Source organism: Natator depressus, chromosome 8 (genome assembly GCF_965152275.1).
Source record: "Natator depressus isolate rNatDep1 chromosome 8, rNatDep2.hap1, whole genome shotgun sequence".
NCBI lineage: Eukaryota > Metazoa > Chordata > Testudines > Cheloniidae > Natator > Natator depressus.
Window position 1 is genome coordinate 13,529,704 of NC_134241.1, and position 12,376 is coordinate 13,542,079.

At 38.3% G+C, this 12,376-nt stretch overlaps 1 protein-coding gene across 6 annotated transcripts in view; it reads left to right on the forward strand.

Annotated features, from left to right (window-relative positions):
* Positions 1 to 12,376, forward strand: part of FSTL4 (follistatin like 4) — a 671,384-nt gene that overhangs the window by 341,610 nt on the left and 317,398 nt on the right. For all 6 annotated transcript variants that reach the window (XM_074960459.1, XM_074960458.1, XM_074960457.1 and 3 more), the window contains one exon: positions 10,062 to 10,310. In XM_074960459.1, coding sequence (XP_074816560.1) covers positions 10,062 to 10,310 — 249 coding nt within the window. The remainder of the gene's footprint in view (positions 1 to 10,061; positions 10,311 to 12,376) is intronic.

A 12,376-nucleotide genomic window follows, 5' to 3' on the forward strand; every position in this document is an offset into this window, starting at 1 on the left:
CTTTGGTTACAAATGCAAAATTTTCTTTTTTTCATAGAAGCATACTGATTATGGGGACTTTTTCTCTGTTACTGATTTGTCCTTATTTTATAGGTTTCAACTGTGTCAATCCAAAGCTTGTTTCATCTCTTCTTGTATCAGCAGCTGTTTCCTTCACTGATTCATATTGGTGCATCCACTTTATGACAGTGTAGCTAAATATTGCTTTCATGGCTGCCAGCTTTATTTGCTATTCTTGATTTTTGGCATATTCGCTGTTTAAAATTTATATATGCCATGTAGAACTTGTATCTTGAGTGATAAGTTAGATTTAGCAGACACCTTGGACTGGCTCCCCTGAATTTTGCCCACGAGAGGCTTGATTCTGCACCATAAAAATCAATAGCAAAAGTCCTATCAGCTTCACTAGTGTAGGGTCTGGTCATAGTCCACTCCCTCTCTGCCAGGACTTATTCAAACATTATTAACAACTGATCAATTTCAAACAGCTGCTGTTAAGTAAAAAATCTGCAAGAGAAATGTTTCCTCCTTCCACTCCAATCTGGCATTTCTGCAGAACAATATATTGGGGCACAGAAGAGACACTGCTTCTTTCTGCACTGTGGCAGGTTTAATGTCCAAAGTCAGGACCTAGAAGTATAAGCTTTATACCACCGGAATGGAGAGATTCCTACTTTTCCATTGGGGAGACAGTATTTGCTTGTAGGCCTGGAAAGTCTGAAAGACTGGATCTGAAAACCCCAACATTCTTACATATAGAAGAGCTATTTTTGGTCAGTTTTAGAAACTTCTTAGTTGTGCCTAATCATTTTCATCTCCATCAGAGTCTTTTTCAGCTGGAATCATTCTCACTAATTTACCTTGTATGATATGCAGTGATATAGTAACGAGCATCAATTTTAAAAAAAATCTCTAAAATTGTGAGGTAATTTTGGAGGTGTTTGTTTTTGGTTTTTAATTTAATATGTGACATCCTCAGAAAATAAAATAATGCAGTCTGGTATAAAATTCTGTTGGCACTCTTTTGGAATGACTTGCATTACCCATCCATGGCTTTGGCACTCGTAAGTAATGTAGCTATCTAGAGAGGTGCCAATGTAAAAAGATATAGAAAGAGAGTGTGTGTGTCTGTTTGTTTATATGTATCTGAATGTGTACTATAACTGAAACAATTATAGCTTTATCTTTTATGGCTTTTTGAACAATATTTCCATGTCCTCATTTAGATGCAGTATCTTCCCTTTCTGATAGGGCCTCTAGATTAATGTAGTAGATGATAATTTTCTGTCCTTCTCCTCCAAGGATACTGTATTTCTTTCCTTTGGAAAAGTGAGTGAGAAGTGTGTATTTCTCTCCCTAGATAGTGCTTGTGAATAATGCACATGACCTTCAAACCTTCTTATTACCTGAAAGAGTGGGCAGTCCTTGTAGTTATAAAACCTGTTAATCTTTTCAATAGTACAGCAGTGCCAAATGTCATGAGCAAACTTAAACTTTAGCAGGTTGCATCATCAGCAAAACAGCTTGAAGCATATGTCCCATTTTCTATATTTTTCTTCCAGGATGAGTCACCATCTTGTTAAGAAAGAAAGAGAAAAAAAGAAAGAGAAAGAAAGAACAGCAAAGACTAGCAACAGAAATAATGGTTGTGTTGGTAATGATTCAGTCAACACCAAGTAGTTTTTCTGAGGTGAATTTCCTTTTGCTGCTGCTCCGTTTTCATAATAGGCATGCAATGCAAAAAAAGAGATTTGCTTAAATAGTTATGCAGATTGTTAATGAATTTTTGCCCATTGCTTTACACTCATTTTACTGCAGCGATGACACTGGGTACGCATATTTGTTAGCTGAACAGGAGGCAGAGCTATTTGCATATGTCTGAACTGATATTACTTCAATGCGTGAATTATCCTATGAACATACAATATATATGCGCTAGTCAGAGAAGGTGGAAGGTCCCATGCTGTGGTATTTGCAGTTTTATTATCAGCACAAGTAAAATAAATTATGTTAAGCCAAGTGTATGGGAAGTTCCAAGCAACAAATGTATCTACAATCTGTATTCTTCCCCAAAAATTAATATCTAATAGAGATGGGATCATATTTTTGCAGGACTAGATAGTACGTGATTATTACAGGTAGCAATCAAGATGCACAAAAAAATCTGAACTTGAAACTGCAGTGAAGTAATACATGAACTGTTGATTTACTGCAGGTTTTTTATTTAGTAGAGGTTATATTTGTTTTCCTTTACATCCTCTATCCAGTATATTCTAGTAGTAGAAAACCACTGCAATTAAGGTTGCTTATGTTTTCTCAAATGAATTTTTTCTGGGTGTACATTTTCCATGGTTAGGCACAGCTCAGTATATGTGTGTTGGATCGTCCTCATCTAAATTGTTATCAGATAATTTCTGCTGTGTTGGGCTTCTGTGTGTTTTCTTAAAAAAGAAAAAAATAATCCACCTCTTCTATATATTCCAAACAGAAATGATGCAGAGACATAATTCAGCACTGGCTGAATGAATTTTGTTAGTTTTTTTAGATTTCCATGAGATCTAAAGGACAAACCAGGTTGGTTCGTAAGAAATTACTGTAGTAGTTCCTGCACTTCTGAGGATTTGATTTTCATGCAGGTACAATAAAAATACATTTAAATCACATAATATTTTGCAAACATCACTGAGTTCCTATCACTACCTCTGAAGCAGGAACATACGATAGTTCCTCTTTTAAATAAGGGAAAACCGAGGACCAGGAAGACTAAGTAAATAATCTTTATTCTGACAGCGACTTGCTGTGCGATTTGTGGCATTGTTTCCCACATTGTAAATCAGGAATAGTTAACAACTTCCAAAAGTGTGTCTATGGATATTAATAAGCCCAGTTTTCATCTCAAATAATTTGCAATCTTTTTATTTATGCAAACATTATAATTTACATTTTTGTGATTTACAGGTGCAGAATTACATAATTACAATTGGTCCGAAGCCTGATATAATGTATCTATTTTTTGCTGTGACTTTAACGTAGGGTGTGATGATGATGCCCAGTTTATTATATTGCTCCTCATTCAAACTAACTTTGAATTGAACTCCTTGGGAGTTTTGCCAAAGTAAGGAATAGGGTTTAGGGATGGGAAAATTATGAAAAGTTGACTGTACTTTGTAATATCTTCAACAATGTATAAAAGGCAGAAAGGGCCTCGATCTTCATGAATTAATCAGTGGTTAGAGAATGCATAGCCTCATAAGTCTGAGGATAGGAATTACATCTTCATTTTGCCTTTAACTTTTTATTTTGAAATAAACAAAACCCTGTTAAAGGACTTGACACAGTTCCTGAACTGCAGCTGTATTACCAACCACATCTGGCCTTTGTTTTTCAGTCAGAATCCCAAACTTCTCACGTTTCCAGCCAAAACCCCATTTGGGGAACAGAATCTTGTCATTGATGGAGACAAATGAAGTTCCACTTCTCATCAGACTAACTTTAATATAATATAACTCCTTAGTCTCTGGCCATGTTTGGTAAATTTAATTAGTGTTGAAAAGTGGCTTGTTTTACAAGATGATCATTTTTTAACCTAGGTAAATGACTTTCTTTATGACTAATAAATTAAACGAATTATATCTTTTTCATGCAGTGCTGTGGGGCTCATAAATACTGCAAGCAGTTAGCTGGTAGTTTCACTTGATTACCTTTTCCATTATTGTTTTTTATAATCCTTGTAGGAGTGGGAAATTCATTCAGTTTTCATAACGTGAAAGAAAAATATTGAGGGGGTTCTTGTTTAATTAGTGAACTACATCCCAGTTTTCATTCTTGTCTCAAAAGCAGAGAAGTTCAGTGTTTTAAGCAATGGTGTAGTCCTGAATGGGCAACAACCGGAATAACTCCACCAGTATGACCTTGCACGCATCATGCTATGCAGAGGACGCCATTTCGCTCTACCAAATGACATCCTACATGTGGTGTGACATTGCATGCTTGAGAACAAAATGGTGTCTTCCAGGTGGCAAAAGTGCCAGTATGCCATTCCAGCATTATCTGGCCCTACTACAGCACAGATCTTAGCTGACGAGCCATGGAAGTTCGATGTTTACTTACAGTTGAATGCTCTTTGGGTCGTTATGAAGTGTGTTCTAAATTGCCATCATAAGAGGTAGCAAGAGAAGAGGTAGAAAAACATCTGTCAGGAATGGTTTAGATCAGTGGTTCCCAAACTAGGGGTGCGCTTGTTCAGGGAAAGTCCCTGGCCAGCTGGGCTGGTTTGTTTACCTGCCGCCTCTGCAGGTTTGGTCAATCGTGGCTCCCACTGGCTGCGGTTTGCCGTTCTCGGCCAATGGGAAGTCGCAGGAAGCAGCGCAGGCCGGGGGACGTGCTGGCCGCTGCATCCCACAGCCCCCATTGGCCTGAAGTGGTGAACCGCGGCCAGTCGGAGCCGGAATTGGCTGAACCTGCGGACGCGGTAGGTAAACAAACCAGCCCGACCCACCAGGGGCTTTCCCTGAACAAGCGGCACCCCTAGTTTCGGAACTACTGGTCTAGATAATACTTAGTCCTGCCAAGAGTGCAGGTGACTGGACGAGATGACCTCTCGAGGTCCCTTCCAGTCCTGTGATTCTGAGACTTCAGAAAGATTTTACACTGGATGACCAAGGTCAAAAGTTTAATGGGGGACTTTTACTTACCTTAGCTGCTAATTAATTAAGAATGTTTTTTAAAATCCTCCATGTGGCTTCTGGACTGCTCAGTGTATCTTAAGCCTTTATCTTTAAAGTCTGTCTGCTAAAGAGTATGTAGTGGGATGCACCACAAGTCTGAGGCACCACAGTAGCTTCCCCATGTGGACCCTTCAGTTAGATAATCCTTCAATTAAGTTAATCGCTGAGAATGGCAAACCCACAAATATTAGCATGACGTTAAATTTGTTTTAGTCTTTAGCTGGTATAAATCAATGCAGATCATTGACTTCAATAGCATCATGCCGACTTATACAGTTGAAGTTCTGGTGCATTATTTCCTAAGTAGGGAAATGTCCCAGTGGCATCATTGTCATTAACCAAATACTTAATTTGCAGCCATTTGCAAAGGTAACCAAAGTATCAAGCGCTGCTACACTGAAGATTGTTTCAGGATTTCCATTTTGCAGCACTGTTTGCAAGGATTTAACTAAATTGTATGTAAAAGTTTTTTCCCTGTGACCGAACTATGGCACTCGGTTGTATGGTCTTTAGGGCAGGGATCTTGTCTTCCCTTATGTTTCTACAGTGCCTACCGTAGTCATTCCCTGCTCCTGATTGGAGTCTCTGTGTGCTACTATAATGCAAATAAATATTCATGTTCCAATTATAAATAAGGGGAAGAGAATATCACAGCTGAAACAAGCAAAAGTTTTGTGCCACCGGGACCATTGTTCCAGTGCCACAATTGGTGACTTCTGTGAGGATTCCTCTTGTATGACTGAGATCCTCCTACTCATAAAAACATAAGAATGACCATACTGGGTCAGACCAATGATCCAATATCCTGTCTTCTGACAGTGGCCAATGTCAGGTGCTTCAGAGGAAATGAACAAAACAGGCAATCATCAAGTGATCCATCCCACATTGTCCAAACCCAGCTTCTGGCAATCAGAGGCTAGGGACACGCAGAGCATGGGGTTGCATCCCTGACCATCTTGGCTAATAGCCATTGATGGACCTATCCTCCATGAAATAATCTAATTGTTGTTTGAACCCCATTATAGTTTTGGCCTTCACAACGTCCCCAGCAACGAGTTCCAAAGGTTGACTGTGTGTTGTGTGAAGAAGTACTTCTTTTTGTTTGTTTTAAATCTGCTGACTATTAATTTCATTGGGTGATCCCTGTTTCTTGTGTTATGTGAAGGAGTAGATAACACTTTCACTTTCTCCATTCATGATTTTATAGATCTCTATCATATCCCTTCTTAATCATCTCTTTTCTAAGCTGAAAAGTCTTTTTAATCTCTTTTCAAATGGAAACTATTCCATAACCTTAATCATTTTTGTTGCCCTCTCTGTATCTTTTCCAGTTCTAATATATCTTTTTCGAGATGGGGTGACTAGATCTGCATGCGGTATTCAGGATGTGGGTTTATATAGTGGCATTATGATTTTCTGTCTTATCTGTCCCTTTCCTAATTATTCCTCACATTCCATTAGCTTTTTTAACTGTTGCTGCACACTGAGTGGATGTTTTCAGAGAACCATCCACAATGGCTCCAGGATCTCTTTCTTGAGTGTTAACTGCTAATTTAGATCCCATCATTTTGCATGTATAGTTGGAATTCTTTTTCCAATGTGCATTAATTTGCGCTTACTAACATTGAATTTCATATGCTAATTTCTAGCCCAGTCGCCCAGTTTTGTGAGACCCCTTTGTAATTCTTTGCAGTCTGATTTGGACTTAATTATCTTGAGTAATTTTGTATCGTCTGCATTTTTTACCACCTCACAGTTTACCCCTTTTCCCAGATCATTTATGAATATGTTAAACTGCACTGTACCAATACAGATCTCTGGGGACATGACAATTTACCTCTCCCCATTCTGAAAAATGACCATTTATACCTACCCTTTTTTTCCTGTCTTTTAACCAGTTACTGAGCCATAAGAGGACCTTCCCTCTTATCTCATGACTGCTTAATGTTTACTTACTCATGTTTGATGGACCTAAATCTTGGTCATAACTATTCTTTATTAGTAGTGCTGTCTAAGTTAACTTAGGGTATGTCTACACTTACCGGGGATCGACACTGAGGTGATGGATCCACCAGGGGGTTGATTTAGTGGGTCTAGTGAAGACTCACTAAATCGACCGCAGGGGGGTTCAAGCAGTTACTGGAATCTAGCCTGCACTAAAGTTACCATCAGGAATTCTATGGCCAGTAGAATGGCATAAATCTATCCATGAACAAAAGCCAGAAATGTTTTAAATGATCATTTCGTTGTATGTAGAATAGGCAAGGCTTGAGCTACCTAGAGGTCTTATATATATCGTTACTTACCCAAACTTGGTCACAGCATTAAAGGTCAGTAATATTTGCATTACAATGGGAACACAAATGTTTGTTTTTCAAGAACGCAGATATTATGAGAGAAACCAACAAAAGACAAAAAAGATCAAGCTGATGCTAAGGTAGAAATCTTGTCCTTGCCTATCCAGCCATAATGATGAGGTGGGCGGGGCACACAGCTGCTATGTTTTAAGAGTGGCTATAGTAGTGAAGGGTGGCTCAGGATGGATTGGGGCAGGGAGTGGGGGGGGGAAATAAATATGCAATGGGGGCAGTGTGTGCTTTTTCTTCCAAAAGGGCAGCGTGCAGCTCCCAGCTAGTGTTAGCAACACACTGCAGAATATATACCAGAGAGCAAAGTAACTAGCTCTGCTTTGTGTACTAGTTAGAAATCTAGCCTCGCTGAAGGATGTGGAGGGTGTGTGTGTGTAGGGGTGGATCGTTTAAGATTACTAAAATCCCCTCCACAACCCAGCACATCCACACAATCCAGGACAGGTTACTGTGTTAAGCGAGCAACCAGGATTTGCAGGAGCTCAACCTTTTCCATCCTGCAAAAGAATGCCAGTGGACTCCGTGTGGGTGATCACACTGTAGGATATCTGGGATCGAAGAAGAAAGCATAGAAACAGATCTAATTTAGTTCCAATTTTTGTAGAAGGGGTGGGAGATCAATGATCTTACCTGAATCAACAAACAAACAAAACAGAAAAAGTGTAATCTAAAATAAATATTTTACCTTAAACTGCACCAGCAAATGCTGACATGCATTTCCTAGTGTGCCACATTCTGTTGAACAAGCCAAGCAACTATAATAATGCAAGTTTAAGAGGGTTTCTTCACTCAAACATTGCGACCTTTGTTCTGACAAATGAACAATAGATACTGTAATTACAGATGACCTTGACAGTAGGTCATGTAGAGGTCACAATATGTGTATTGCTGTGGATACTTTGAAGAGACATGTTGAATAATTAGTGAAGTGAATAAAGGATATTCAGATCTCCCTCTGAGGGACTGTACTTTTTAAACTGCCCAGAGACACTTTTGACCTTCTAGTTTATTATGGGTCAGGAAAAAGTCAATATTTCTTAGCCTGCCAAGGTGTAGGAATTTTAATGAGTTATTGAGTCAAATAGTTAATCCTCCAATAACCGATTCTTTTCCTTTCGAATTTTCAGTGATGAAAACAAAAACTTAACAAGGAGCAAGCAAAAATGGGTTTTGTTACATGTGGAAACTTTGACTTGCATTTTGTACAACTATTTTTAACCCCTTGGTGTTTGCAATGGATTCAGAGGTCTTGCTTTTTAACACTGTTGCATTTTCTATCAGCATGTAGTATTGGGAAATCATAAATGGGCAACAAGGGAGATTAATTAAAGCTTGCAGTAAAACATTGGTTACCAAACTACCTTCATTTTTTAATTATTCATCCTTTGTAATTCTCAATGTTATGCTTATTGCAATTAATGCAGCACAGTAATCTTCTAATTTTCCAAAACTCATAATTGAGTGTAATGCTAGTTATTACTCTTTGTACAGTGGCTTATTTCAAAATATCTTGTCCTCTATAAATTATAGTAATAATAGGTCTGTTGTAAGCCCTTCAGTGCAGAAATTTTAGGTGCAGTGCTATTACAGGCTAGAATTAAATTTCCTAGGCTTATAATAACATAAAACAATAGAAAATACAAGTAATGTTCAGTTCATCATATTGTGCTAATACCTAAAAGAAACAAGACATTATTTATTGTTATATTTACATAGGGCCCGGTGCTGATGGCCTCACTCATATTGGGAAACAATTAACTCCATTAGTAATTCCATTGACTCTGATGAGACTCCTTGCAGGAGAGAGATTTCAGAAGCTCTCAGTATTGGCCTAACTTTGCTTCCATTGAAGTCAATGGGAATTTTATCATTGACTTCACTGGAATCAGAGTTAGGTCAACACTGAGCATTTTTGAAAATGTCACCCGTGTAGGAAGCTGATAGCCAGCATAGGTAAGGATACCAGTGTGTCTGGCACATAGTACATGGGGTGCTAAATGGAGGTTTGCATGGTTAGAGTATCTGAGTGATTTGTTTATTATGATATAAAAATGAAATAAAAGCAATGGATTAACTAATAGTTAATAAATATCTGTTTTGCTTTTGTAGAGTGAGTTCTTTATTGATATCTATTTAATACATTTATAAGAGGTCTGCCACTAGGTATCTATCCTGCATATAACTAAGTAATGCAAAATACTAGAATGAAGTTAAAGAACTAACCACCCCTAATATACGGTACAGCCAAAGTGAACCAAAGTATCTGCCACAAAGTTAAGCTTGCGCATTAATATGATTAATTCCACCCTACACAAAAATGATTAATCTTTGACCCCTGCTATGGATCGGTCCTACACATTTTTCCTTTCTTTTTTAAATTTTCACCAGCTCTCAGAGTCTTAATTGCGTCACTGATAGCCACTGTGGGTTCTGCCAGTGTCAGATGAGAGGGCCCAAGTGAGTGATACCTGAGTAGTCTTCTTTGAATTCAAGAACGTTTAGTTTTACCAGAAAAAAAGATCCACATCTAGCTTGGTCATCGATGCTTATACAGGCCAATAGACATTGATTTTTCAATGTTTAAGTTGGGAAGGAAGAATATAATCCCAACAAAGTCTTAAAATACCACATCAGAACTGCAGAATGAACATAGTATAGGTTTTAGTCACTGAAGACCATGGTTCAGCAAAGCACATGCTTACCTTTAAGCACATTCTTATGCCAATCACTATTCAGCAAAGCACTTAAGCACACACTTTAATGCATTGCTCAGTGGGGGCTGTAGAACTGCTAGCCTATGTATGAAGATACTCTCTGTATCACAGATGCAATATTGTCCATAGGATGCCCATGTATCCTTGGAATCCTTATATCCTATAAGCTTGGAATGTACATGCTAAAACAAAAGAACTGTTCAATTCTGTTAAGGAAATATAGTTAATGTTTAAGCTTTTTACTTTTTCAGTGCTTTATGGGCAAGATGGCCTACATGCATCATGCGAAAAAAAATACTGTGGCCGGGGAAGTAAGTGTGTTGTGAACAAGGAGACTAATCAGCCTGAATGCAAATGCCTAGAAGACTGCAAGCCCAGTTATATGCCAGTGTGTGGATCTGATGGCAAATTTTATGAAAATCACTGTGAACTCCACCGAGCCTCATGCTTGCAGAGGAAGAAAATCTACATTATCCACAGCAAGGACTGTTTCTTCAAAGGTAGGATATCATTTATTATATGTGTCCATCTTACCTCAGTTGTGATAAATGACTGTATGCTACATATTATTTCTAAGAGATACATTTTTGAAGGGTGATTTATTCTGGCATGACACTTTATGAAGCTATTAAATCCATGAGCATTGTTACCCAGAATGAAATCAGACTGGTAAATAATGAACATCATTGTATACATTGTATGCATTGTAGTCAGTAGGTACTTAACAATTTCCAATGTAATAACACTTTACTATGGAATTTGTTTTGTAAGGCTTTGAACGGGACAAACACATTAGAAATAATACACTTTGTTACATAAGGTTTTAAGTGGAAATCATAAGTGCTCTGTGAGGGGAACAGAAAGTCATAATTTTCTCATATAACTGAATGGGGAAACTTACAGTGTCCCACATTATTGGGGTTTTGGCAATGGAGTCCACAGTAGGTGAGAATTAGAGGATTTGTGGATGTGCCAGGGATGTTTCAGCAACAATCAAGAAAGAATTGTATTGGTGGTATTTGGCTATACATCCAATTAATTATCTTCCATGCCATTTGGATCACTGCTGTTGTGCCAGCAATGAGAAGAAGAAATAGTGGGATGAGATGAGAGGGATGGGGGGAAATAGTGAGTGTATATATGAGAAATAATAGGCTAAAGCTGTCATGACCAAGGCTGAACAAGATGAGAGTAATAATTAGCAGGTCAATTTAACTCATAAATACACCTGCCCAATAAAAAGTGAAGTATGTCCTAAGGCTAAGGCATCCTGGAGTGAGATGCTCCCACAGACAGAGCGACCCTATAAGTTATAATGCACACACCACTATTCACAAATGTTGTCTGTTCTGACAGTGGCAGAAGCAGTGATACCAGTCTTGGAACAGCTGCGTGGCTGAATAAATGCATGTCCCCTGCAGAAAAATCTGACATAGCCAAAATGCAGGACGTGAACAATTCACTTAAGCAATTAAAATCTGGATTCTACCAGAATTAGTGGCAAGAGCTAAAGTTAACACAAATGGAACTCTCCTCCAGAGACCCCCCACTTAGGATTGTCCTTCATCGTCTTTGTGATTTCTGTTTTTTCTTTCTTCCAAGTTCAATCAGAAGTGACCTTGGTATTGAGCAAATCATGAATGCAGCAGGGAATACATGCGGTGCTCCAGATTCATTGGTGTTCCTTTAGATATCATTGAAGTTTTTGGAAACTGGTTAATTGACAGAGATCAGAGAACCTACCTCTAGATAATTACTGTGAAGAAACAGTTTCTGCAGGATAATTACTGCAAATGTCTTTCAAATGGTCTGTTACATCAAGCTGCGAGTATCCGGGACTTCTAAAAATCAGGACCAGTGTGTCTCAAGTTGGGCATCCAGAAGTTGAGGCACTTGGAACAAGTGGCCACTTCTGACAGTTTTGTTGTATGTCTAATACAAGTTAACCTCTGAATTCATTTGGACCAGTTCAAAAGCAAATTATGTGGACGAAGGACCTGATTCTATTTCATGCTAGTTTTATACCAGCATGACTCCATTGACTTGAAAGGTGTTCCTTTCGATTTACAACAGGGACCGTTCATAATGAGTACCTATACTAACTCTCAATTTCAGCTCTACCTGGAATGCATGGAATGTATAACTCTCATTAAGAATTATGGGATAGCATAAAAATGGGGGGAAATTGAATTGAGAGAAATCAGGAATTCTAAGAAGATTTTGTAGGCAGACTCCAGTCCTAACGGTGTTGTACTTGCTTACAACAGCTCGGACATTGGGTCTGTGTATCCAATCAGCTTTGCATTGCTCTAAAATAATTTTAATGGTATAGTCTCTTCTGTATTTATTTAAATTTGCTGTACAATCTCTCTTTTGGAAACTGTACTTCTCCACTCATTAACCTGTGAAATATTCAAGACAGAAACATTGTGAGAACCAGCATGTAGGAAAATAGCTACCTACCAACTAGGAAACTGTTGTCAGAGAGCAACTATAAATGTCCCTTTTAGAATTTGCCTTCCGTATCAGGGATTATATCTAGCCTCCCCAATATCATCATGAGCCA